The sequence below is a fragment of the Myxocyprinus asiaticus genome, chromosome 2 (genome assembly GCF_019703515.2).
Source record: "Myxocyprinus asiaticus isolate MX2 ecotype Aquarium Trade chromosome 2, UBuf_Myxa_2, whole genome shotgun sequence".
Taxonomy (NCBI): Eukaryota; Metazoa; Chordata; class Actinopteri; order Cypriniformes; family Catostomidae; genus Myxocyprinus; species Myxocyprinus asiaticus.
In genome coordinates this window covers 10,222,890-10,250,453 of record NC_059345.1, presented here as the reverse complement: position 1 = coordinate 10,250,453, position 27,564 = coordinate 10,222,890, and the positions used below count along the sequence as shown (strand labels likewise).

Genomic DNA, 27,564 nt, shown 5'->3' with positions numbered 1-27,564 from the left:
CCAGGCCTTGCCAGTTTTACTTGTACTAAGGTCATCGCACTTATAAAGACCTACTGTAGGACAAACACAGAATGTGTTATTGAGGATCATGATTTGACGCAAACCGAAACTTCCTTTCATGCTTCTTGAGTGATGCTCCCTGACATCCATTTGCAATGTGGTGGATCATAATACAATGCAGCAAAGTCAGAGCGGCTTTTTATGGGCTTGTTTGTTTACATGATTGGCTGTTCATCAAATGATATACCTCATGGGTTTGTCTTACTCAATAACATTATTTTTTTTGATTGCTGTAATGCTCATGTTTTTCTACAAACAATTGGAAAAAAAATTCCCTCAGAAACATGATGAGGACTTATAGAGGCCATCAAAGTAATTGAAAGCACACAAATAAACCAGTGGACACGTGATAAATTATTTCACATGTCGGGTTATGAAACCATGATTTGACTGTGGGCACACACTTTCGGTGGGATATATTCAAAAACAGCTGGACAAAGTGCAACAAGATTGGAACAGAATGCAGCAGTCTTAAGTATGTAACTTTATCTGTTCAAATACTTTCTCCTATCACAGCTTAATATGCAGAGACAGCTATTAGTAAGCCATTCACAGTTCCATTTTTTCAAAAACTGTAAACATTGTGCTAAAACAAAATGCTAATTTGTTTAGAGTGACCTGCCCCAACAACATCACTCAACCAATGGCGTGCGTTGGGGGCAAGACTATCTCTTTGTTTGAACAACAAAAGACGAGTGGCATATTCATAAAGTTGTTTTTGCAATTCCGTTTGGTGGTGCAGAAATTACATACTTCAGCTTTAAGACATGTTTATGAAAGTTTAACCCTTTTTTTTTTTATGGTGCAGGACACTGAGAAAAAAAACAGCGATATGCAATGCAATGGCCAAAGATGTCCGTCTGCATGCACATAAACCCAAATTAAAAATATATAATTAAAGGTGCACTCAGTAACTTTTGTCTTTGTGTCATCTTGGACTTACACTGTCACCTAGTGGCTTGGATGCAGCATCATTTAAAATCAGTAGTTTTCAGTTTTATATCCCATTGTAGAAATTTAGTATTCACAGTCAGCCATGATTACATGATTACAATGAGTGAAAGTGTCAAATAACAGGACGGTTACTGAGATTAAGCGAGTAGTATTCGGCTGGTCATGTGATTCTAACATGGCAGTGCCCATGTGCGGACCCTCTCCATGTAGAATAAAACAGCTTTTATAATGTTACTGATTTGACTGGAGTCTTCATTTTAATGTGAGTGCTCCTGATTTCCTACATATATTGCAAAATTACAATTCATGTCTTTAGGAGTAAACTTTTTTTAATGAGGAAAAAATTACTGAGAGGTACACTCAGCAATTCCTGAGAAACACTGTTGATATTCGAACTCAACTGCCAAAACAAATACACCCCTCCCTTCAGTGCTCCTTTGGAAGCTCCCCCCCACCCAAATTCATGCATGCAAGACATCAGCTCCAGACACTCACAACTCTCCTGCTACTAAATCTACCATCACAACAACAGCATATATGGGTTCTGTGAAACATAGCAAAATGTACGTTACCCACCTATCGTGAAGAAAAAGAGCAACTTCTGCAACCGTCTTCAAGCCTTTTACCTCTTGGAGGTCTCTCCACCGCTGAAAAGCCTCGCTGATGTTGACGCGGCTCCTAGCCCTCGACTTATCATAATCCGTCTTTTTTAGTTTATATTTGTCTGACCTTTTTCTCTTGATCTGTTTCTCAGCTATTTGTCCTCCTTGGAGTTTAGAAAGTTTGCATCAGCCAGATTTGCCGTCGCTCTTCTAATGAATTTCCCTCTCGCTCTGCCACCACCCCCCATCCTGTGCACATGCAAAAACCACCACCTGTTGTTGATTGGCTGGAGTAGTGTTGTGTGGATCAGTCTGATCCACTTTGTTTTTGTCCCATTTACAGTGCCAGGGCTGTGTACAAATAATATATATTTTTTAGCCCACCCACAGAAAGGACAGCTAGCATACTGTGAGGAGATATTTGCAGAATTTGACAAAAAGTGTATTGGATTAGAATTACTGAGTGCACCTTTAACTTTATATGGCAAAAATTATCCTAGTCCTCCCAAATCGCTTACAGCAGGTGATTTGAAGTCCAACAGAAATTGTCTTGAAATTTATTGTTGAAAGCATGCATAAGCACATCTTGGCTTGGGATTGATGATGCCTTTTTCACACATCGATAATCGGAAGATTTTCTCGATGATTATCGATATTGAGTATATCAGGATTTTTTTTCAGAGATATTTTCAGGAACTGTGGAATTAATTCTCACTCTTATGCAGACAATACCCAACTTTATATTTCCTCGAAACCCGACGAAATTTCACAATTCTCTAAGTTAGCAGAGTGTATCAATGATATCAAAGATTAGATGGCTAGAAATTTGCTTCTACTCAATTCCGACTAATTACTGGACCAAAAACCTAAAAATAAGACGCTAAAATATAATTTGACTCTCGATGGATGTACTGTCACGTCGTCTTCTACAGCAAAGAAATTAGATGTTATATTTGACAGCAATCTGTCCTTTGAAAACCACATTTCCAATGTTTGTAGAACACCATTCTTCCATCTCAGAAATACCGCTAAGATATAAAGATATTAACACATGCTCTCTGTTTCTAATGCCGAAAAACTAATTAATGCGTTCATGACCTCAAGACTAGATTATTGTTATGTATTACTGGGAGGATGTCCTGCAGGTTCCATAAATAAACTTCAATTGGTTCAAAATGCAGCAGCCAGAGTGCTGACTAGAACCAAGAAATATGATCACATTAGCCCCATTTTATCGTTGTTACATTGGCTACCTGTTAAATTTCGTATTCATTTTAAAATACTTCTAACTACTTACAAAGCCTTGAATGGTCTAACTCCACAGTACTTGTGACCTTCTACCATGCTATATTCCATCACGTTCACCAAGATCGCAAAATTCTGTCCTGTTAATAATACCTTGAATATCAAAATCCACAAAAGGAGGTATTTCCTATTTGGCTCCTAAACTATGGAATAGTCTTCTGAAGATGGTTCGGGACTCAGACACACTCTCTCAGTTTAAGTCTAGATAAAAGACTCATCTTTTCAGCCAGGCATACACCTAATTTGTCTATCAAATCATAGTTATGCTGCATTAGTTAGGTCTGCCGGAACCAGAAACACATCTTATATTCTATAATCCTGTTTTAAAGTAAATGGCATCTACGCTAATATTATTCTATTTGTTTCCCTGTCTTAACCTCGGGATACGTATCCTGAGGTCACTAGATCCTGCCAAGATCCAACTCTGGTCCTGCATGATGTCCGACTCCGGTCCTGCCTGATGTCCGACTTCCACTACTACGTGTTGCTGAGAGGTGATGACTAACTGCAGTCTGTGCCAGCCAGATATCACTTCAGTGTACTACGATGGACTTCACAGAGGATGAACTGATGCCAGCACCAACCGTCATACATGGGATACTTCACTGGACACTGCCTGAAACTTGGACTTAAGATGAACTCCACCAGAAATGAATCTGCCACAAGCTTACAGTCGAACTGCAGTGCTCCTTACTGACCTCTGCCTGCATCACCTTGGTCAAAGGATGGACTACACTCTTAAAATGGAATACGTAGATAATAAATTAATTGCAGCCTTCATCAGCTAAATAACAACAGACGATGCATCTGTTTGCACTTCCGCAGTTAATTAAGAATGTAAATTCCAAGACTTTAGTCATTAAATTACAGTTAATACAACATCTTTTTGTTTAAACATTGGCCCCTAACACTTACTTAGTTTACTAATTTTACATAAATAACTAATATTGGCATTATATTCATGCTGTTAGTCAGAGGGGAACTGGCCCCCACAGTGAGCCTGGTTTCCCCCAAGGTTATTTTTCTCCTTTAACCAGCATCTTATGGAGTTTTGTATTCCTTGTCACGGTCGCCTTAAGCTTGCTCACTGGGGGTCTAAATATCAGTACAATTATTTTAAATTATTTATTTTAAGGCAAAATTTCTAATCATGTATTTTGTTGTTGTTGTTAAACTGATTATCGATATAGAGTATATCAGGATTTTTTTTTTCAGATATAAATAGGGCTGTTCCTTGCACAATAATCTTTGTCTTTTCAAACATATTTCTCAACAAAAATTTGGTAAAGTGTGAGCGGCAAGGTAAATTAAAGGGGGTTGCACACCCGACACACCTGGGGGACAATGACGCATTCTAAAATTCGTAACTCGTATTTTCTACAAAGGTACAAACACCACCAACGCTCAGCGTCAAAATTCTGAAGTGCCACGGAGCACAATTAAATTCAACCCAAATCATTATCAAAGGACAAATATTATTTATTCACTCTAGCCATCACTGGACGATATATTGTGTATAAGTATCTTTCACAGTATGTCGTTTTGTGGTTTAACACATTGAATGAAAGACCTATTCAAGGCTACATACAAACAAATTGCATAATAAGCATCGCCATTTCTAATCATTCAGTTATTTTAAGGCACAATTTACAATCGTGTATTTTTTTGTTTGTTAAACCACACTATTATGACTCAAAGACATTACTATATTACAGCTTTTTCTGTTGAAGCATAATTTTCTGTAAAGCTGCTTTGAAATTATGTGTGCTGTGAAAAGTGCTTTACAAATAAAATGACTTGACCTTTGATATTTTATGACAAACTAGAAAAAATCTAGTTTAAAACACGTGTCCAATTTGGTTTCAGACAAAAAGAAAAAAAAATTATGTAATGACTTTAAAAATGTTGTGTGGTGTAACCATCAAGTAAAAATTATTAAAATACTTCCCTTGCACTTTAAATATATTAAATTGTTTTGATGACATGTTCATCATAGAAGAGGTGCATTCGAGTAATTGCTTTGTATAAATTGCATTTTTAATATATTTTTAAATAACTTAATAGATCTGGGAAAAAAAGCATCACATCACTGACCCATTTGTATTAGATATTCTTTTTAGAAATGTTTTTTATTTTATTTTATCCATTCGTTTAAAACATTCAAATCAAATGTTGCTCTATTTTATGAAAGAGAACAGGCAAGCCTATTTATCTAATATCTTATCACGTGCCTTGCTGAGCACATTGCAGTGGAGACTTAGTGCATGTGGAGGCTCATGCGATTGATTCACCGTGGCATCCATGCACAACTCACCACGTGCCCCATCGAGAGCGAGAACCACGAGGAAGGTAACCGATGTAACTCCACCCACCCTAGCAGCCAGGCCAATTGGTTGCATTTGAAAGCCTGGCTAGAGTCACTCAGCACACCCTGGATTCGAACTCGTGACTCCAGGAGTGGTAGTCAGCATCTTTGCTTGCTGAGCTACCCAGGCCCCCTTACATTAGACATTCTATGCAAATTAATAATTAGTAAATTTGCTTGTCTGTGACGCTTTCTACAACATTTTTCATGTGGAGGTCAAAGAAGCACATGAAGCTATGTTAAGAGGCGAATCTTTCGACACTTGTCCTAATTGTAATTACGGTAGTACTTTATTAGTGGTGTGGCTGATTCTTTTTTGGTAACAGGAAGTGGAATAAATATGACCTATCTTTGGAACTCTTTGGATTCTTCAAGCCAGTTCCTCCTGCATTCGGCCAACATGTAATCCCCATTCTGCATGCTTACAGAACACTCGCATTGTTCACATTGCTGATTTGCCAGGCATTATGCACTTTAGAGTTTAGACAACAACATCTGCTATGTGTGCCTGATGCCTGCATGAATTTAACATATCTTAGACTTCCAAATATGCTCTGAAACCCCAGTTTAACTACAACCGGCCAACACTACTGCACAGAATGAACAATGATCACTTGTGATTAATCTGTAGCACTAAAGTAAACTGTTAAATCTCTAATCTTTCTCATTCATACCATATCTGAGGACACACTATTGTGACTTCATCAATAGAAACATATCTAACCAGATTTATAAGTCTCTTGCGATGACCAGTTAACCACACAGTCTCCCAAACATCCTATTTGTCCCATTCCAAGCATTCAGGAGGGATTCACTGTTCCGCTTCTCCCCTCTCTAATCCTCCACTTGAGGAGGCATCTATATTTGGAGAGAACTGTAAGAGAGCTCCAGTCCAGATGTTTAGCCAGGCCGCCACCTGCTATCAATACAAGTCAGTAGGGAGCAACAATCCCAAATGCATGTCCCCATTGCTCTTGTGACCCCCAGTACCATCAGATGGTTTCCTCCGAACTGCCTCGCCTAAGAGGCGCCTGTTACCCTGCAATCATTCTCATTCATTATCGCAAGTGTGAACGCTTGGCTGTGTTTAGCCCATTAGATGAGGAACTCTAGGCGTGTCATCTTTCTCTTCATTACTGTCCCATTCAGAGCACCGGAAGAAAGGAAAGATTTGTTGTTTCCATGTTTTCCTCAATGAGGACACATTTTACAGATGAATTGGCTCTGAATCACCGTGTATCGAATTATACAAGCTGACAAGCTGAAGGCCAACTTATGACGTCCTTGTGGAAATTGAACAGTTCTGGCCTCTACAGTAACATTTTTGTCTGTTGAGGTCTGAAGAGAAAATAAATTATTGACACTTTGCATTCATTTACTGTAGCATCTGCCAGACTGTAAAAACTCTGTATGTATAGAAATATTTTGCAGGGTGCAAATGGATTTTCCAATTAAACCAGATGTTATTTAGGTAGCCAACTATATGTACAGTAGCAATCGAAATTATTCAACCCCCCCCCCCCCCCCCCCCCAAGTAAGTGAAGATTAACAAAGGTAAGCTTTTCTGATGACCCAGAATTTTTAAACTTTACATCTATATCAGTTGAGTGACACATTCAAAGTCATAGTGTGAATATATAACCTAATATTTCTAAATAGTAGGTTTGTTTTAAAATACAGCCATGTCATAATTATTCAAACCCTATTGCATGTAGCTGTTTCTTAAATATGTAAGGCTACACAAGTAATTGTTTTAAAGCAAAATTAAGTCATCAATCTGCAATGGCACTTATTTAAGTTTTAAAATGTAAGTTTAGCGTTGTAAGCAAAAATGTATTTCTTTGCAAAAAATGCAATTAAATATAAGCTGCCTCAAAAGCTAATAGAGGAGATTATTTCATTACACAAGAAAAGTCATGGCTAAAAGTACATTTCCAAGGCACTTCAATTTCCAATAGACAAAGTTGGCAGCACCATTCATACATTTTTTAAATATTGTACAACAGCAACCTTCTTGGGGTTTGGAAGAAAGCAAAACTTCACCAAGGGAAATGTTGACTTGAATATTCAAGAAGTAATTAGGAAAGACCTGTGGAGTCCTGGAAGAAGTTTTTATAGACGTATGACACTAAACTGAAAATGTGTTTTAGACCCATGGGTCAGCAGTACGTCTGGAGTAAGATGACAAGGTGATGACAAGAACGACACCATCCCCACAGTCAAGCATGGAGGTGAGTCAGTCCTGTTATGGGGGTGTTTTGTGGCTGCAGGAAACGGCTATCCTGACTATGTGACTGGATTCTTTCAGGTATCAGGCCATTTTGGCATGAAAAATGTGATGCCTTCAGTGTGTATCTTTGTTGGGATTTCAAGGAAGCAGTGGCAGCACAGAAACCAAAGAATGTCAATGAGCTGGAACCTTTTGCTCATGAGAAATTTGTAAAAATTCTAATAAGAGAGATGTCCGAAGCCTGAGAACACTTACCTGAAACATTTATTTGCAGTTATTAAGGATAAAGGATGCTCCACAAATGATTGACTTTGGGGGTTGAATATTTTTGACATGACATTTGTGGAGAGAATTACTTATTTTTTATTTTAAAATTTGGGTAAACTGAACTCTTTGTTCTCAAAATCACTCAAATGTGTGTTAAAAACTTACTTTGTTTACTGAGGTTTTAGTCGCTGGTCAGGGGGGTTGAATAATTTTGCAGCTGTATGTTATAAAAATACACTCACCGACCACTTTATTAGGAACACCTGTACACCTACTTATTCATGCGATTATCTAATCAGCCAATCATGTGGCAGCAGTACAATCCATAAAATCATGCAGATGCGGGTCAGTAAGTATTTGAAAGTTCAAAAATTGGCCCCCATTCACTTCTATTGTAAGTGACTCACTATAAGCCAGATTTGTTTTTTTTAAAGGATGTGCAAGTCAAAATTCATTTTTGTGGTGTTAAATTTTATGCCACAAATGCTGTCAATTGAGCTCAACTTGTACTGAATTCGGAATATTGGACCGACTTTACACCAGTGTTTTTCATTTTGATTTGTTCTGATCAGAAATGGCATTTTTGTTGTTCCGGTTCTAGCGTTCCGCTGCCTCCTTTCCAATTGATAACCTGTTAGAATGAAATTAAAGAACGGATACTAACTTTCTAATTTTTTTTTTTTTTTTTTTTTTAAATGAGAGTACTCTTTGCTAAGTGTGGGTGATATACCAGTTACATTGTTACCTGATTAAAAAAAAAAAAAAAAAAAAAGGACTGGAAAAACATGCTCAATATAAGGGACATGCCTCAACTAAAAAATAAAACAATTCCCCATGTGGGGGAATTTTCAGCATAGAAATCATAAGCAAAGTATACAGTAGTCTATATAAAATAACATCTTTCAATAAATGTATTCTTAATATTAAACATATTCCCAAACATATTTAAAATATTTCAAAAATACATCTGGCCATCAAAAAATAAATAAAAAAAATCTCTCTCTCCTGCATTTATGCACACGCTGCTTGAGTGTGTTTGGACTAAGCGTCATCTTATACGAGCCAAATTATTTTATTTTAATCGTGTAATAATTTTATTTCAAATTTGTTTATTTTATTACAGATCTGCTTCTCAGTCAGAACCCAGCAGCATCAAATCTGTATCAATGCATCATATCAAACAATAATTCAGTGAAGACGTTCTCTGATGCAGCGTAAATTCTAGTGTGTAGGTGCCGTGAGAAGGCATAATTGCGTTACATTACGAACTGCGTTCTGACACATTTCGGAATGCAACAACGTGTGAAATCAAGCTTGAATAGCTAGAAGTGTTCGCGCTCTGTATTTGTGTAATGCATGTTTCAGGCCTATGATATAGGAGAACACCAGATTGCATTTTAGGACCCATTCGTGCATACTGTAAATCAAGATGCACATAAGTCTTGCAGTCTTTAAATTTATTTCAAAATAAAGCAAAACAAACAATAACCAAAAACAGTAAACAAACCAAAAACATTAGCGGCACCACAAAGTATAGTACATACAGTAACATCTTTTTAAGTTCAGTAACAGACATCTTGTAAGTCTGATATTTTTCAGTTTTGCTTCTTTAAACTTTACAGATACAAAAAAAACCTTACTGTTCCAAGCCCTCAAACATCACATGAAGCCTCATGGATAATGGAGAAATATAGTGTTCTTCCCTTCATATCAAATAAAACTGTTTTATTGACAGCCATCTAAAACAGGAAGTGCTTTGCTTGGTCCAAGTATAAATATGAGTGTTTTATTTCAAGTTAGACTAAAAGGTTAGAAAAAACAACAGAGTATAAAAAGCTGGAACAGATATTTACATAAAACAATTGCCATTCAACACACACGGGTAACTCTTTTAATGATTAAAAAAAAAAAATTATTTACACAACGACAACAACTGTTACGTTTAATTCATACTGAAAAATGTTTTTGCAAATATAGAAAAAATACTGGAGTATAAAGTTGTCTGCTCAGAGATTTTTTATTTGTAGTTAAAACGTAATGCCTTATGCCTAGTTGGTTTACCCATTAAACCCCCCTCTTTTTTTTTTGTCCGGAGTGCATTTCATTAAGTGCAAATCATTTGCCTTTTACACGTTGTGCATCTTTCTAAATATATTCATCAGGTTTTGGTGGTTCTTTCTTTTGCATTTCATCAGCAGCAATAGTTGTTTTAAGAACACACCTCTTGTTACGACTATTTTGAACCCCGAGTTTTTAGAACTAATGCTATTGCTTCATCTTCGTTGCATTTAGCAATGTGCTCAACTAGCCTCAGCGTAGTGCAATGCATATCTCACCAATCAACTCCTTTTGTGCTCAGGATCTCAGTGAAATCTTTCAGCACAGATGGTGGGACACAGTAAATGCAGCTCCACAGAATGCTGTACAGGGCAGTGTTTTTGTATGACACTACTCTCAGGAGTCTCTTGGATTTTCAATAGGCACTGAAGGCTTTACTATGTTCCTAATAATTGCACAGTGAATCTCCCTGCAGTGAGAGAGGTGGTATGAGTCATGTTAGGGAAAGGGGCTTCATGCATCTGAGATGCAGCTCTGGATCTTATCAATCCATAGCTGTGCATTCTGAGCATCCGCTGCACAGAAGTTGTACACCCGTTTAGTGGTCTTCAGCTGCATGGCCAAAGACAAAGAGAGATATGTTGTGTTAGTCTGTAGTTTATACAGATGAGAGATGAATGGAATAATTCACCCAAAAATGGATATTCTGTCATTTACACACCCTCTAGTCATTAAAAACCTGCAAGGCTTTTGTTCTGACGTGAAGCACAAAAGGAGAAGTTTTTCAGAATGTTTTTGTAATGTTTAGCTTCAAAAATAACAAATAGCACCATTAAAGTAGTTAGTATTCCCTGAAAACCAGGGTCAGTGTCAGTTATGCCAAATGGCATTGGTTCTTGCACGTCTCATAATCGCGGCAGTGTAAATATGCATAAACACAAATTAAATTTAAAAGCTACTGTGGAGGGGAAGACTTAAATTTCAGTTTGTTCATCACATAAAGCTACTGTATAGCTTCACAATACTTGTAATATAGCACACATGTTGTATGTACTACTTTTATGGTGCTTTTTTGTCCCTTTTGGAATTTGACAATGTTCATGCCCATTCAATGTCATTATATTTAACCTCCTGAGACCTCTTGTGGAAATTACGAACATTTTGGCTTTGCTATAGGCTACGCATTATTTAATTTCATTTAAACCGACTGATCTCAGTTCAGGAGACTCTGGAATATCATTAAAGGGTTAAGCTTTTGATGCACCGAGTAATCTGACAAAACAACTGTGTGCCGATCACAGTCGAGTTTTTCTTTGGGAGAAATGGGAAGAAAACTACATCTGGTAAAAAAAAAACTCAATATGTTTACATTAAAACCTGTTTGAGTCAAGAGTCTCTAGTTTCACTCTACTGCCATTTTAATGCCATTTTAAAAATGTCATCGATTTATTGTGAAAAGGCATGCTGTTAAACACAATGTACGTGGACTATAGGCTCATCCAAAAACTGAAACATTTTGCTTTCAGAGGCTGTTTACAGAGTTGGGATGAAAATAAGGTTCATTTCAAACCACCAGTGCAGACAGATAGCACACTAGAGGTTAAGTTATTCCCTAATTAGGGAGCAAGGGAGCAAATTAAGTTTGGATACCTCAACATGTTTGGCATACATGGGACAATGGTAATCAGTACATGGATTCAGAATTTTTCAAGCAAAATTTTATTTTAACATGGTTGGCAGTGATTGGATGATGCTGGTCATTACTTTGAATCAGAATTATTAATGATAATGGATGTTTCTCAATTCAAAGAACGCAGAGAACGTACTTGTGTTCTTATGAAGACCAGTCTTGCCAAGCTACCTTGGAAGGACAAGAGGACATAGAACGCATCTATTGCGAGCTTTGAGATGTGCTGCGATCTTCCTGTTGCGCAATTAACAGCACATTTGAATCCAGTGAGAGAACTACTGGCATTATCACACCCGTGAGGTTTTTGCAGTACTAGTGACTCGTTAAAAGAATAAATTCTGTATTATTTAGAAAATTATTTCTTCATGTTTATTACTGTATTAAAATGATGCCCAGAAAAAAAAAAAAAATGTTGGTGGAGTATAACGACTCAGATGAGTCTTCAGACTTTCGTGAGCTTACAGCGGGAAACTCTTGAGGACAAAAGAAAACGATAAATGTCCTTCATCTGCCACCGTAGTACCGAGTTCTTGGCCACAAGTCACCATCCGATGCATCCTCGATTTCAAGGACACATCCGGGTAATATCCTGCATTCTTGGTACTTACGTTCTTGAGGATTGGAATCAAACTTCGCAGTGTATGATGATGTAGAATGAGAACGTAAGAAAACAAAAGAACGCACATTGAGAAACAGTCGATTTCTTATGTAATGTCTGAAACGTCTCAAAAACATGAATAACCAACACTCCTGGAAACATAATAAACAATTTGATAAAAAAAAAAAAAAAAAAAAATCGGACTTTCTATAGCATGTTATTATTTAAAATTTCACAACTCAGTCCTGCTGTCCACATATGTGGACATAAATTTTTAGGAAAACTATTTGGTCTAAAAAAGTTTTTGTGCATGTTTCTTAGGGGCTATTAGTTACAAATCAATAAGGGGAATGGAAAATGCGCACAGTAGTCACCATCAGGACAGTCATACAGGTTTAGAATAACATTATGATGAGTAAATGAGGACAGAATTTTACATTTTTGTGTGAACTATATTCTCTATTCTGTACTATACAATACTTACATCAAAGAAAGCCTTTTCACTGATATGTTTGGGGGCTCCTATGGTTGGTGTGGCAATCAAAACAGACTCCACTTCAGCTAGGTCTATGTAGCCCCTACAGCTTGTGTCCTCATCAGTCTCATAATACCTCAGCTAGGAAGAACATTTAAAATACGTAACAAAGGAAGGAATTAATTAATGAATAAATCAAAGATAAAGAGCAAAATACCAGAAATGTAATAAATCACTGACCTGATGCTTTGTTGTATCCAAAACAAACCACCTAGCTTTCCAAGCTTTGAGTAATGCCCCTCGTTTGTACAGAATTCCCTCAAATGATCTGTTTAAACAAAAAATATATTGACTTGACTACCTGAATTGAAATTATGGATTGTTGACCTTTCCAAAAAAGAAGACTAAATCTATCTTTAGGTGTTATTTGTCTTTGTTACCTATTGTCTTCATTCTTTGGGGTAAACTGATTGTAGAGTGTGGCTGCCCTGCGATTAACTCCATTGACTGCAGTGGGGCTACTGTCCTCTCCAAGACCGCTATCAGGTAGGTGCAACATGGAGCGCCGCTGGTAGGCCTGCAGGTTGGAGGTGGGCACCAATCCGGAGATGGACACTGACTGCTTCCGCAGCTATGGGACATAATCGGATAAAACAAAACAGGTAAGTTGGCAGGTAAAATTGTCAGTTCCTTTGTGAGACTACTTTTGTGGAAAGAGGGACAAAAGGTGAAGGAAGAATCAGCACTCACATTGCCCTCCTGTTTGAGGTCTTCTTGGATGCTGTCTCGCACCTTCTCCAGCGTGCCGTGCCAGGCCTCAGTTGGCTGTCCCAGTTCCCTCTCCAGCCTCTCAATGTCCTGCAACAACATGCATCCATTTCAAGGCCTTCCATCTCTCTGGGTCCTTAGATCAACCAAGAAATCTACCATTCTTGCCAGTATTAAAAACTAAGAAAGGACATATGGACTCACAGCCAGTAGTTTGGTGATGGCATCAGGCTGGGCACGGCTCACACTGCTGTAACAGGGCCAGACGATCCTCCTTTTGGTAGTTGCAATTGTGTCTGGCTCTTCCGTGCTCTCTGAGCGAACAGCCAGCATGCACCAGTCATAAGAGGGGCCCGTGGACAGAGTCTCCCCTGTGTAGAACTCCCATGTTGTGAGATTGGGGATGGAGATCAGTGGTTTTAACACCATCTAAGAGGGAAAACACAGAAACCAATTAGTTGAGATCTCAGTTCAAACTTTGATTTGCCAGAAATGGTATGCTGCTGGTTCCTCTCCATAGCTGGGTCTAAGGGAGACTAGGTGGTAGGGGTTGCACAAACTAGATGACTAGTCAGCTACAATTAACGTAGTCGACACTGTCAGCCTATTTACCAACTATTTGCTCACCACGTGATATATAAAACACTTCTGTAGGAAATACAGTAGGGTGGCTCTGCATTGAAAAGGCGCAGTTGCTCAGATATAGGCTGTGATGTTCTGTCAGACTCACAATGAAAAACGCACACACGGAATGCACTTCAAAACTGGTGTTTGTTTATTGTCGCTCTGCTCAACAACGCCCTTTGGGTTTGCGGTGGTTTGGGGTTTGAATAATGTCACATCTAGTCGAATTCGACTCGACTAATGGGCTTGACTAGTCGACAATTAAAAATCATAGTCTTGCAACCCCTACTAGGTGGGACATTGCCCCCCAAGATTTGCCTCGAGTCCACAGCCTCCCACCCCAGAAGCTTCTGATGCCCCCACCCCACCCCCATCTGACAGTGAAACGATCAAGGGGCACTCCACCCTAAACATACAAGTGCCCCACCACAGATCACATCCTAATACCGGCCCTGGTCCTCTCCAACCTTGAAGAAATCTTTTTACAGACTCATGAACATGAGACATTGCAATGTGCTGTCCACTGTTTTGTTGAAAATAAGAAACAGTCCTCATGGCCCTTTTCTCTCCCTTAACTTCATCAGATATGTTTTCTTTTTAAATGTGGATGAACCAGTCTCATTAAACTGATTCACCCATTCTGGAACAATGTGAAGGGATCAGTGCCAATGAGATGATGCCTCTGTTAAAAATGCACGCCCTTTAACTCTCAGCCTGGATTTGAAAATAAAATACCATGTGCCTGGAGAGTAGTAAACACAACAACTTGACTTCAGATGCATAAATATAATAATGTCTTAACAAAAAAACAATAAAAAAAACTCTACCCGCAGGAAGGAGATGATTCTTTTTATGACCATGGGTGTAAAAACAAAATCCTTCTGATTCTTACTTTGTTTTTACAGACCTTCACAACCTGATGCACATGTAACAAGTTTATAAGGTCAAAGAGTCTGTTTTGCAATTGTGGTAAACAATCCTTCACTGTGAGTGTGATCTGGGGAAAGATGTGAATGTATTTGGGGATGGTAGTCAACATAGTAGTCCCAGACGAGTGCACTGGGGTAAAGGCTGTTAGAGCATTTTTAGTACCTCCACACACACACCCAGGCAAACACTTTACCTCTGTCTCCGAGGGGTTGTACAGGTAGTTGAAGAAGAGAGGACTTTTGCGGTGCATTCGGTTGATATATTCCCAGATACAGATTCCTTTCTTTGACTGTTTTTCTCCTTTGTCCTCAAACAATGTTCCTTCAGTGAGGAGACACAAAGAAGCACTTGTTAACCACACACTGCCGACAGTAACCTGATCAGGTGTGAAACAAAATATCAGAAGCCAAGTCTAATAAGACTAGCAGTACTTAGCAGAAGTGGTTTCAAAGGCCATTAAGGTTGTTCCTGGTATGTGAACTTTGCGAGTGTCTGTTGTAATTAGGGCTGCAACAAGCGATTATATTGATAATTGAATAATCTAACGATTATTAGAACGATTATTCGACTATTTGGGCAATTTTTGCAACGATTAATCATTAGCTCTTAACCGACTATTCAGCTTGTGCTTCTGTTTTGCATTTAAAATGATCTAAAAATCCTTATAAGAAGAAATATTTACTTGAGAAGCAACATAGAAGATATTCAGACTTGCTTTCAGAGAATGTATCTTGAATAGGCCTATAAGTGTATTTTTACACTTGTTTATACTTCTGCCAGTGCTGTAAAGACAAAATATACTTATATTCAAGATACATTCTCTGAAAGCAAGTCTAAATATCTTATTTGTTGCTTCTAAGGTAAATGCATCTTGTTTTAAGGATTTTTAGATATTTTAAAATATTTAAATATTATATATTATATTCAACATTCTCCGATTACAATTTTTCTTCTGCAATATAGCTCCTAAAGTAAATGTACGTAAGGAGTTTTAGATATTTATATGGGAAAACAAACCAAAAAAGACAAATCAAAAACATTGCATTGCACTGTACACTGGCTGAGTCTACACTCTCTCACCTTTTTGTTCACTTGATTTTGATCCATCTTTAAGTCACAAAAAACAAACTCTCTCTTCTTAATAGAGCTGCATATCGTGATTTTTTTTCATGATAAGATATATATGTTTATATGATATATATGATTTACTATGTCATGCCATCACATTATAATTTAGCTGCAGCAAGCGTGCGAGGGATGAGCGTCTCCACATGAGACAGTGTATCAGCTGGGAGAAGTTTGAAACTCTCTCATGCTGTTTTTCATGCGACTCATATTAGTGGCTCTGACCGCACAGAGAAATGCCATTTTTTGAATTTGTGCTTATTTATACAAACTGCTTCCTTATTATTTGAACTTTAATAAAGGATGCATTAAAGATATAATGCTGGGGTGTTTCCTTTTTAGACACTCTGACAGGCAAGTTTTGCTTCAGTGGAATGCCATAAATTATTATTATAATTATTATAATTATTATTTTTTTTGCCTTTTTCACCCAATTTTGAATGCCCAATTCCCAATGCGCTTTTAAGTCCTCGTGGTCGCGTAGTGATTCGCCTCAATCCGGGTGGTGGAGGACGAATCCCAGCTGCCTCCGTGTCTGAGACCACCAACCCGCACATCTTATAATGTGGCTTGTTGAGCGCGTTGCCACGGAGACATAGCGCGTGTGGAGGCTTCACACCATCCACCGCGGCATCCACGCTCAACTCACCATGCGCCCCACCGAGAACAGACCACATTATAGTGACCACGAGGAGGTTAGCCCATGTGACTCTACCCTCCCTAGCAACCGGGCCAATTTGGTTGCTTAGGAGACCTGGCTGGAGTCACTCAGCATGCCCTGGGATTTGAACTAGCGAACTCCAGGGGTGGTAGCCAGCGTCTTTTACCACTGATCTATCCAGGCCCCCACGGCTCTGCTTTATTTCACGTCTAGACAGCGCTGATTCTGTATTTACTTATTTAGAATTTCTGTATTATAATTCCCTCATACTCTGCGATCCTCATCACCTTAATCTGTTTGGAAAGTTCGGAGTGCGTCTGAACTGTGAGCTGTTCTTTAATCCTCAATCAGTGCGAGCTGAAGTGCTGCTCTCCCACGTCATCATTAGTGTTTCAAATGATCTCATGTTGTGTTAAATGAGATAAAATGACCATTCGACAACGGAAATTTTGTCGACGATTTTTTATTGTCGACGTTGTCGATAACGTAGACTAATCGCTTCAGCCCTTGTTGTAATACTAAATATGTGCAAATCCAAGTTTATTTGAATAACAGATTTGAAAAACATTTGCGCAATAACTTAATTACATCAATAAAACAAGACAAATACTGTATTGTGGAGGAATGCAAGTTACTCCTAGAAGGATGAAGGATGCATACACACCATGCTCCAGGCGCTCGTAGTCTGAGTCCAGAAGGAAGTTTTTGAAGCGATTGGAGATGTAGTGGTATGCCAGAAACTTCAGATAGTATTGATTAAATTCAAACTCAAGGGGGTACTGGTAATGAACCTGGAATGAAAAAGTCAGTGTGTCACATTGGAGCAGATTTTTGGTGTTGTTTCATGGCCACAGTGACTCAACAACCTGAGCAGGCAATCGCTGATTCCACAGTACAAGGAATTGATTTAGTAAAGGCCCAGGAAGTTATTACTTGAAGGGGATTTAAAAAGTACAAAAATAACAGCAAGAGGGACATGATGTGAGTGTGATGTGCATCCAAGCAGGACCACAAAAGAAGAGCTTGAGAAGTTCTCACACTCTGGGCCACCTGGACTTCCTGGCAAAAACAACGCCTGCCTCTAAGATGAGGCACTTCTATTTTCAGATGCTTTTGCTATATTTCTGTGGTCTGTGACATTGCAGGACCTCTGCTGTGTCCTTCAGATGCTGAGAAACAATGTGTTTCTGTAAGAGCATGGGAGTGGTGCACATGGCTCTGGAGGGAGCAAGGACTTTTCCTCCCCTTGACTGATCCTAATGCAACACAGCTTAACCTTCATACAATTTCTGTCCAATACTGGACTGAACCATAATCCCCAAAATTGCAGTTTCTTATTGGCTGCGCTAAACATGTGCTGATGTTGCGAGGTGATGGCGAAACACTCTAGCATGGAAAATGCTGGCTGCAGGCTGAAACACCATCTGTGTAAGATCATTTCAAAGGAGGGTGGGGGGTAGGAATAGGGGCAGAGCAAGCAGCTCTATCTAAATTACTTACCCACCATAGGGATTACAAAAGGAAAGCTAGTGCATGCATTATGACAGCTGAGTCTTTCTCTTCCTCCTCCTCAACTGGCTGGACACTGCAAGAATGCTGTGAGCTCATGGACAAAGCATGGTGGGAACAAGAGAGGGATGTGTGTGTGTGTGTGTGTGTGTGTGTGAGAGAGAGAGAGAGATGGAGTAATTGGTTATTTGTTATTTAGCAGACACTTCTTATCCAAAATTTACATGGACAGTATCCACTGGACCAACCTACGGTTAAGGTGTGTTGCTCAAGTGTACAAGGGTAATAGAGTCACCCCTTTTTAAACCTACAACTTTTAGGTTCCAAACCTAGATATCTATCTATCATCTCTAATAAATACTGGAAAAAATGGAAGGTTGCCGGTTAGATCCTTGCAAGGAACCATCAGCATCACCATTAAGTAAGGCAGTTAACTTTGGGTTGTTCAACTGGGATTGATCCTGTAATATGTATACTGTAAATTCTTTGGATAAAAGTGTCAGCTAAATGACTATTTATATGGCCTGCTTGCCTGGTGGACGCAGTCAAGAAACTGGAGGAAGATGGGGGTGAAGCCGCTTCCCTGGCTGCTGAGGGTCAGGTTGTTACGTTGGCTGAATTTGTGGCCGAAAGAAAGCCACTCTTTCTCCAGCAGCACCTGAAATCCCTCCAGGGTCCTGTAGAATGGATCACTGAGCAGCTGCACGAGGGAAACCACCTACAGCAACATTTTGAGAGAGGAGTAGGGAAGATAGCCATGAGTTTGAACCACAAGCGCGTATGCCAAATGCGAGTAAATATAATGGAGTTAACTGGCAGTTGGGTGGAACTGCAACATTGCATGGTTTAAGTTGAATTGTAAGAATGATAATCTGACCCCTGCTGAAGTAAATTGAGCATATGAGGATTTAACGACATACAAACTGTCGTGACTCGCACATCTTCTAATGATTTTTCCCCAAGTGGAAAATTAACCAGGAGAAGTATATGCAACATATCTAAAGTTTTTTTTTTTTTTTTTTTCCAGAACTCCATGTGGAATAATCCTCACCAAAACAAAAATATGAGAAACAAAATTACAATGTACCTTCACTATTTTGAGACAAGTGCACCTTCACAGAGACTGGCTCATCTTGAGTGACACAATAACCACTTGTCCACCATAGGGCCAGTGCGAGCCAGGGCTATCAACTGCTCATCCAGGGCCAATAGCCTCTGACCTCGAGCTTTGAGACCAAAATGGATCTGCATTCATGAGTATCTTGGTGCTGAAACCTCTGACTGGACTAAGCGAAACTCCATTTTTAACACTGACCCTGCCTCGATCCCCAGTTGGCCTTCTTTGGCCCAAAGGCAATCGGTTAGTTACAAATATGTATATGTATTTTAGATCCTTGTTTGCAAGCCAGTCTTTCTAACTGGAAGGCTTCCAGTATCTTAGGGGCTTCTCCATTACATGCATCAGTGCACCACTCAATGCCTTTGTCAAGCACCGCTTTGACCTCAACATGAAAAGTGTTGCAGAGTGGAGGGGCGAATTTACGAGATTGCCAGGCTAGAAGGTGGGACAAGGTGTGCACAGTAAACATTAAAAACATGTTTTTGGAGAAGAGCAATGGGGGTCAAAGTTTGAGTGTCGTGTTACAACGCTTGATGGAAGAGCAACATTGGGGGCAACGCTGATGCTTCACTCCATAGAGTTCAATGTATTGGGAAATGCTGACATGAGTCATGTGGAAGCCCCTTTACTTTTACCTAAAAGACTCACTTCGGGGCTTCAAGGCACCACTCAATGCCATCGTCAAGTGCCACTTTGACCTCAACATGAAAAGTGTTGCAGAGCGGAGGGGCTAATTTACGAGTTTGCCAGGCTAGAAGGTGGGAGGTGTGCACAGTAAAAATTCAAAACATGTATTTGGAGAAGAGCAATAGGGGGTCAAAGTTTGAGTGTTGTGTTACAGTGCTTGACGGAAGCACAACATTGGGGGCCAACGCTGATGCTTCACTCCATAGAGTTCAGTGTACTGGGCAACGAGTCATGTGGAAGCCCCTTTCTGTACCTACATGTAAGCATGAATACAGCTTTACTCTTACCATAGGACCTGTTGCCAGGAGTTAAATAAAGATTTTAATCTTAAGCAATTTCAGAGGGTAGACAAAAACCTTCCAAAATTGAAAGCATGGCCATGTGACATAAGAGCACGGTTTTGTTCTCCACTAAAGAGCCAGACATATGGAGCCTATTTAGGCAAAGTATGGCAGAACAGGCCTACAGAGAAAATGGCAGAATGGTCAAGAGGCACAGAAAGTGAAAGTAGAAGGCCTTGTTCAGACACGTGCCTAAATCTGGCTCTGTCCACAGCACAGCTCAACTTTACAAGCCCAGCTGACATTCAAAAACATTTCTGCAAATGGCATGGAAAATGTGAGCTGTGACTACATAAATTGGACAATTATGCTCTTCTGCAACAGATGGGGTCCATTTAAAATAATTCTCAAATGTGAAGTTTTTATTTTTTCTATTTTAAAATAATTTCTCATATTCCAGTTTAATGTGCAGAGACAACTGAAACTGAAAGAGTGAAAACACTGACTTTGTGGAGGTTTCAAAATGTTTGTTTGAGCAGACCCATATGTAAACTGCTGATTCAACCAATGAGTTTGGGGTTGGACCGCCTTTAATAAGCTGTTCAGTGGGGAATTGACTAAGTTGTTCCTTTTGGTACTGCTAATGGTGCAGAAATTAAATAAAGAGTGAAAGAAATACAAGACTCTAAAATGAGCATCTACAAAGCTGAATGAGCTGGACCGTTGAATAGTGGTGTGCTGTAGGATATGTGTGTGTGAGATAATGATTACCTGAGTGGTGATGTCCCAGCCATCCTCAAGACTAACTAGTGCAGATGATCCGCTGTCCAACAACTCCACCACAACCAGAGCCAGCTGCAGAAGCTTATGTAGCTGTTTTGACACACACAGACATATGGAGTACAAAACACAACACATTCTAAATTGAGCTGTTCCTGTGCATATATTGTAATGTTCACTACTGACTAAGATTTCTGAAGTGTCTTGGCAGAGTTCCTTCAAGATATAGTGTATGAGGGACTGTGGCTTGTAGGGGCAAAGGGGCTTGTGGATGTATGGCTTTTAAGCTTGGTAAGCAACTTTAGTTTTGCTCTAATTGTGTCATGCAATTTTCCCATTTTTGTGTTGAGACCAGCCTGGGAAAGAATGTTAGACAGGGCCAAAGTCACAGAGGCCAAGATGTCTCTAATTTTCTCACATTGCTGCCGATGGCTTTGCGACATATAGGCCTGAGTCACAGTAATGGGAAGGTGCATGTTTGTTTAACGCTGAACAGAGTTCAGCAAAATACCATTGTCACTCCTCTTTTAAGTGCTTAGTGCCTTTCTGTACACAGACTTGGATAAAGCCCTAGGTATACCTCCATTTTGATGCAAACACTCAGCATCTGCATACAGTTGAACACGAGCCTGTCAAAGTATACTTCACATAACTGAGCGCACATTCACAGGCAGTTGGCGCACTACGACTGCTATAAGATACTGGACTATTTCTGTTCAGGAGTTTAGACCCATAAATATGTCTTTATATTCCTTCAGACTCGAGTTACAAATGCAGGTATCTCCTGACCTCCTCACACATGCGCTCTTGACTTGCACATCCAGTGTTGTTGCTTTTATCTTCATCTCCTGATGTTTATCGGCAATTACAACTTCTAGCATTTTTTTCGTGACAGCATTGGGTCAGATGTGAATGTTGCCACTTTGTGGACCTACTAATTAGTGCAAATAATTCCAGGTGCATGCAAATTTCAATACCAGTCTGTCTAAATGCCGTTGTCACTCCTAAAACTTTGCAGTATGTCTTTGTAGCCACTTGCCAGTATAGACCAGTGTTATTGGTAACAAAAACTAAATGAAAATATTTGAAAGAAACTTGGGAAAAAATTAATTAATCTAATATACATTTTCAAGATTCCAAAACTAAAATAAAAAATGACCTCAAATTAATTGTAGTTTTTGATACTCAGTACATTATCATACTTGAAACTTTTACAACCCACCTTCATTAAACATGAAAATGGTACTAGATAGCGATAACAATAGACAGCCATGAGAAATGTAACTTTGTAAACGATATTCAAATGTTAATTTGAGCCTCTTTTTCACCATTGGGCTGAACGGTTTTCATTGTGAAACAGTTGGCATGGTTAAAAAAAAAAAATTCCAATATGATGCTGCAAAATCAGGATTAAAATGTACATAACAAATACATAAGTTGCCGATGGCATGAGAGACAAACGTTGGAGCCAGTGCGCTATTGAGGAGGATCACATATTCCAGTTATCTGCTTTTCCCCAGGTTTTTACTCTGCTAAAGTACAGGATAGACTTGTCACAAAAAGGAAAGCAAAGATAAAAAGGCAAGAGGTTTACCATCAGATGCAGAGGGGGTTGTGTATGCCAAGGGACATGAACACACAGAAAGGTAAATGTTCCCAGACTAGCTAAAAAGAACATTTATTGACATTATACAGTATTAAAGTTTATTTAAAGTTACCTTGGGGCTGCCAAATTGACAATCTTGAGTTGCCACTTACTAAAGCCATTCCACCAGCATGGTTGAGCATGGTTAGCTAACCATGCCGAGAAATCCGGGCTGAGAATGGTTTGTAATAAGACTGTGCCGAACCATGCTCAAGTGGAAATGCTACTGGAACCGTTCTTCACCGTGCTCAGAAACATTCAGCCCGGTGGTGGAAAAGAGCTTTATGACAACCCTAAAATACTAACACAAACTAAATATACTGCAACTAAAACACTTAAACTAAACTAAAACTAACAATCATAGAGTGAAATCTAACTAAAACTTAACGAAAAAGGACAAATTGAAAATGTTATACATATAAAAAATAAATAAAATATTTAAAACTCTAATAACCTCTGTATAAATGCAAATGAAAGAAAAAAAGGTATGTAAACTGAGTGCTGACCTGCAACATCCATTCGCTCTCCTCCAGAGCCTTTAGAAATGAGTCCTCTGTGTCTAAGGACATGGAACTAGGTGCACACGCCCTCAGAAGCTTCTTGAAGGAGCCCTTCACCTGTCTTGTGTCTGCAAACTCCACTGGTACCAGTTCACAGTTGAGTGCAGAGTTCAGCTTTAAGCCCTGTCATGGAAAAGCATTTGGCACAAATATACTGGTTTTGTTTGATTTCAAGACTGGGTAGAAGTAGAAGGTTTGGTCATTCTTTTTCGTATTCTATCCAAGACCATAAATGTAGGCAGACCAACTATCATAATAATATGGATTAAAATAAACATCCACTTCAATGGCCACAAGAATTCAAAACACAGTTTATACACTAAGTGGGACCAACCAAATAACTCAGTTTACATAACCGTTAACTATAGTACTTGACAATAAAAAAAATTATTTTCACATTGAACTATTAAAATACATTATCAATAAGGTAAAAAAGCAGCACAAAGTTCCAAATGTAATACAATTTCTTCCAAAAAAGTCAAACTGTATCAATAAATCATGGCTTTTATAAAAGGCTATTAGGTGGTCCATATCTATTCACAAATGTATTATGCTCTAGGTAACCACTGTCGAAGTATTTCAGAGTGAAATGACCTGGCACACTTTAGTGATGAAAAAGCCTTTTAGAAATGAACACTTCTTGGGTAACAAAATTTGGCCTCCTTTCTTGTAAAATTACCAGGTTTCAGCATGCAAGGGTAGCATCAAATCTCTGGCTTTTTCTTTCTAAGAACTAATTGAGTGAGTGTTATAACTTTACCCTGTGGTAGGACTTTTCACCAAAGATGTAGAGAGCTGCTTGATGCTTGAAGAGTTGGGCCTGGATGTTCTCAATGCCTGTAGGGGGCGCCAGATCCTTGCCAGCCAACCGTGTGCCCATGTCGGGAGTAGCGGGATGCTGACTGAATCTGCTGCTAGAACGCAGACTAGCCCACACACCTTTCAGAGAAAGGAAATAACACAGATGCATGTAAACACAGGTTAGGCAGGATTCAAGTACGATGAGGATGATAAAGTATCAAGGCCCAGACAGAATCTGCTGGACGTTTTTGCATTTTCTGCGCTGATTTTAGGGGAAAATTTGCAGAATGCATTTAAACGTGTAAAATGTAGCTGAGAGCACTGCACACTTATTGATAGTTGCAAGCGTTATCAGATTAACCAAAATAGAGCGCAACAGTACCCACCCACTTTTTCAGCCATCATGGTTCTGGAAGTATTTTTCCAATTAAATTTTTCCATGGGGATTTCATAAAACACTTCATAATAGAGTTCAAAGCCATGAACCAAACTAACCAGCTCTGATGTGAATCACAACATTACAAACTTTGGTTTAAAGAAATATTTGAAAGACTGTGTGCTTAAAGTCTTTAATGAGGAAAAGAACTACAATCCCATGACACATTGCAAATGACATAAAATATTATACTATTGATTTAAAGTTGTTGATAGGCATAGAACCAATATGTTTAACGTATATTGCAAAATATTCATATATATGCAAATCAGGGTTCCCACTCTTTTCAAGGCACAATTTTCCAGGACATTTCATGTGCCCAGTGGGTGTAAAATTTAAACAAAAACACACTAGAGGTCATTATACAGTTGAAGTTAGAACATACACCTTAGCCAAATACATTTAAAGTCAGTTTTTCACAATTCCTGACATTTAATCGTAGAAAACATTCCCTGTCTTAGGTCAGTTAGGATGATTATTTTAAGAATGTGAAATGTCAGAATAATAGTAGAGAATTATTTATTTCAGCTTTTATTTCTTTCATCACATTCCCAGTGGGTCAGAAGTTTACATACACTTTGTTAGTATTTGGTAGCATTGCCTTTAAATTGTTTAACTTGGGTCAAATGTTTTGGGTAGCCTTCAACAAGCTTCTTAAAATAAGTTGCTAGAATTTTGGCCCATTCCTCCAGACAGAACTGGTGTAACTGAGTCAGATTTTAGGCCTCCTTGCTCGCACATGCTTTTTCAGTTCTGCCAACAAATTTTCTATTGGATTGAGGTCAGGGCTTTGTGATGGCCACTCCAGTACCTTGACTTTGTTGTCCTTAAGCCATTTTGCCACAATTTTGGAGGTATGCTTGGGGCCATTGTCCATTTGGAAGACCCATTTGCGACCGAGCTTGAACTTCCTGGCTGATGTCTTGAGATGTTGCTTCAATATTTCCACATAAATTTCCTTCCTCATGATGCCATCTATTTTGTGAAGTGCACCAGTCCCTCCTGCAGCAAAGCACCCCCACAACATGATGCTGCCACCCCCATGCTTCACGGTTGGGATGGTGTTCTTCGGCTTGCAAGCCTCACCCTTTTTCCTCCAAACATAACGATGGTCATTATGGCCAAACAGTTCAATTTTTGTTTCATCAGACCAGAGGACATTTCTCCAAATAGTAAGATCTTTGTCACCATGTGCACTTGCAAACTGTAGTCTGGCTTTTTTATGGTGGTTTTGGAGCAGTGGCTTCTTCCTTTTTGAGCAGCCTTCCAGGTTATAGCGATATAGGACTCGTTTTACTGTGGATATAGATACTTGTCTACCTGTTTCCTCCAGCATCATCACAAGGTCCTTTGCTGTTGTTCTGGGATTGATTTGCACTTTTCGCACTAAAATACATTCATCCCTAGGAGACAGAATGCATCTCCTTCCTGAGCGGTATGATGGCAGCATTGTCCCATGGTGTTTATACTTGCACACTATTGTTTGTACAGATGAACATGGTAACTTCAGGCATTTGGAAATTGCTCCCAAGGATGAACCAGACTTGTGGGGGTCCACAATTTATTTTCTGAGGTCTTGGCTGATTTCTTTTGATTTTCCCATGATGTCAAGCAAAGAGGCACTGAGTTTGAAGGCAGGCCTTAAAATACATCCACAGGTACACCTCCAATTCAGTACATCTCCTATCAGAAGCTAATTGTCTAATTGTCTAAAGGCTTGACACAATTTTCTGGAATTTTCCAAGCTGCTTAAAGGCACAGTTAACTTAGTGTATGTAAACTTCTGATCCACTGGAATCGTGATATAGTCAATTAAAAGTGAAACAATCTGTCAGTAAACAATTGTTGGAAAAATTACTCATGTCATGCACAAAGTAGATGTCCTAAACAACTTGCCAAAACTATAGTTTGCTAATATTAAATCTGTGGAGTGGTTAAAAAATGAGTTTTAATGACTTCAACCTAAGTGTATGTAAACTTCTGACTTCAACTGTATGTATATTGTGGTTATCGGATGGTTATTTTTTTCTGAATTCTGTATTTGACAAATTAAATGTAATCATGAAAATGGTGTTTAATCAAATGAATTCATTAAAACTTTCATCAAATGAAAATATTATTTTAATTTTTCAACATAACATTGCATTATTTTTTAACAAATTAAGTGCTTTAATACAAAATCCTCAGCACAATCCAAAACAACATTGGAGATATTTTGTCAAATGAATTGCTGCACAACAGATGGTCACAGATGTGAGATATTGCTTTATTATTATTATTATTTAATTACATTTAATAACACAAAACTTTACATATCTATACAGTAGTAATATATTGTTGTCTTTTTTTTTCTTCGCCTTTTCTATTTTGCCATTTTTATTTTCGCCTTTATTTTGCCGTTTCTGAATTTTTTACAGTAGTTTCTCACCTCCGGATAAACAATTCGCTCCATGGCCCAGTGTGATTATTAAACTCCCAAAAGCTGAAATGTAATTAAATATCTATTGTCCATATGTGCTGCATGCTTCAGAATGCTATACTCTATGTGATTTACTACACAAACACGTGATGATCATAATGCAGTGTTTTCAGTGTATGAGCGGCCAGCTTCACACATTCACTTTGAAGCGCACAGCACATGCAGATTATATACTTACTCAATTAAATCACAGCATTTTGCAGTTTAATAATGACACTAGGATATTTTGTAATTTTAATTTAATTAATTGTGCATTCAAACATTAATTTTCATCCCAAATATGTCAATGGACTGGATTTAGCGATTCCGTCCATGTTTTCCGTATCGTGGAAATCACAGGGCCCTGCATGTCGTAACCGCGGTATAAGTGCACTCTAATCATTGAATTATTACAAATGTATTCACATTCTGAGGTGTAAAGGCCGTATCACCACACTACCACCTCAGGGTGTGAATTCATTTTCAAACAAATCTGCGGTCCGACCATTTTCATTGAATGTACGTGACAGGGCTTCATTCATGACAGTCAACCGTTGATGTAGTTTCATAATATG

At 38.7% G+C, this 27,564-nt stretch overlaps 1 protein-coding gene across 3 annotated transcripts in view; it reads right to left on the bottom strand.

Moving 5' to 3' along the window:
• Positions 1-9,223: 9,223 nt before the first annotated feature.
• The window catches only part of LOC127412594 (myotubularin-related protein 13-like), a 179,271-nt gene continuing 160,930 nt past the window's right edge, over positions 9,224-27,564 (bottom strand). For all 3 annotated transcript variants that reach the window (XM_051649073.1, XM_051649081.1, XM_051649089.1), the window contains 12 exons: positions 24,055-24,233; positions 23,241-23,417; positions 21,081-21,182; positions 18,754-18,939; positions 17,377-17,503; positions 15,120-15,247; positions 13,577-13,801; positions 13,355-13,462; positions 13,045-13,235; positions 12,845-12,932; positions 12,614-12,745; positions 9,224-10,453 (listed from right to left, as the gene is read on the bottom strand). In XM_051649073.1, the coding sequence (XP_051505033.1) occupies positions 10,355-10,453; positions 12,614-12,745; positions 12,845-12,932; positions 13,045-13,235; positions 13,355-13,462; positions 13,577-13,801; positions 15,120-15,247; positions 17,377-17,503; positions 18,754-18,939; positions 21,081-21,182; positions 23,241-23,417; positions 24,055-24,233 (1,742 nt within the window). In that variant the 3' untranslated portion in view covers positions 9,224-10,354. The remainder of the gene's footprint in view (positions 10,454-12,613; positions 12,746-12,844; positions 12,933-13,044; positions 13,236-13,354; positions 13,463-13,576; positions 13,802-15,119; positions 15,248-17,376; positions 17,504-18,753; positions 18,940-21,080; positions 21,183-23,240; positions 23,418-24,054; positions 24,234-27,564) is intronic.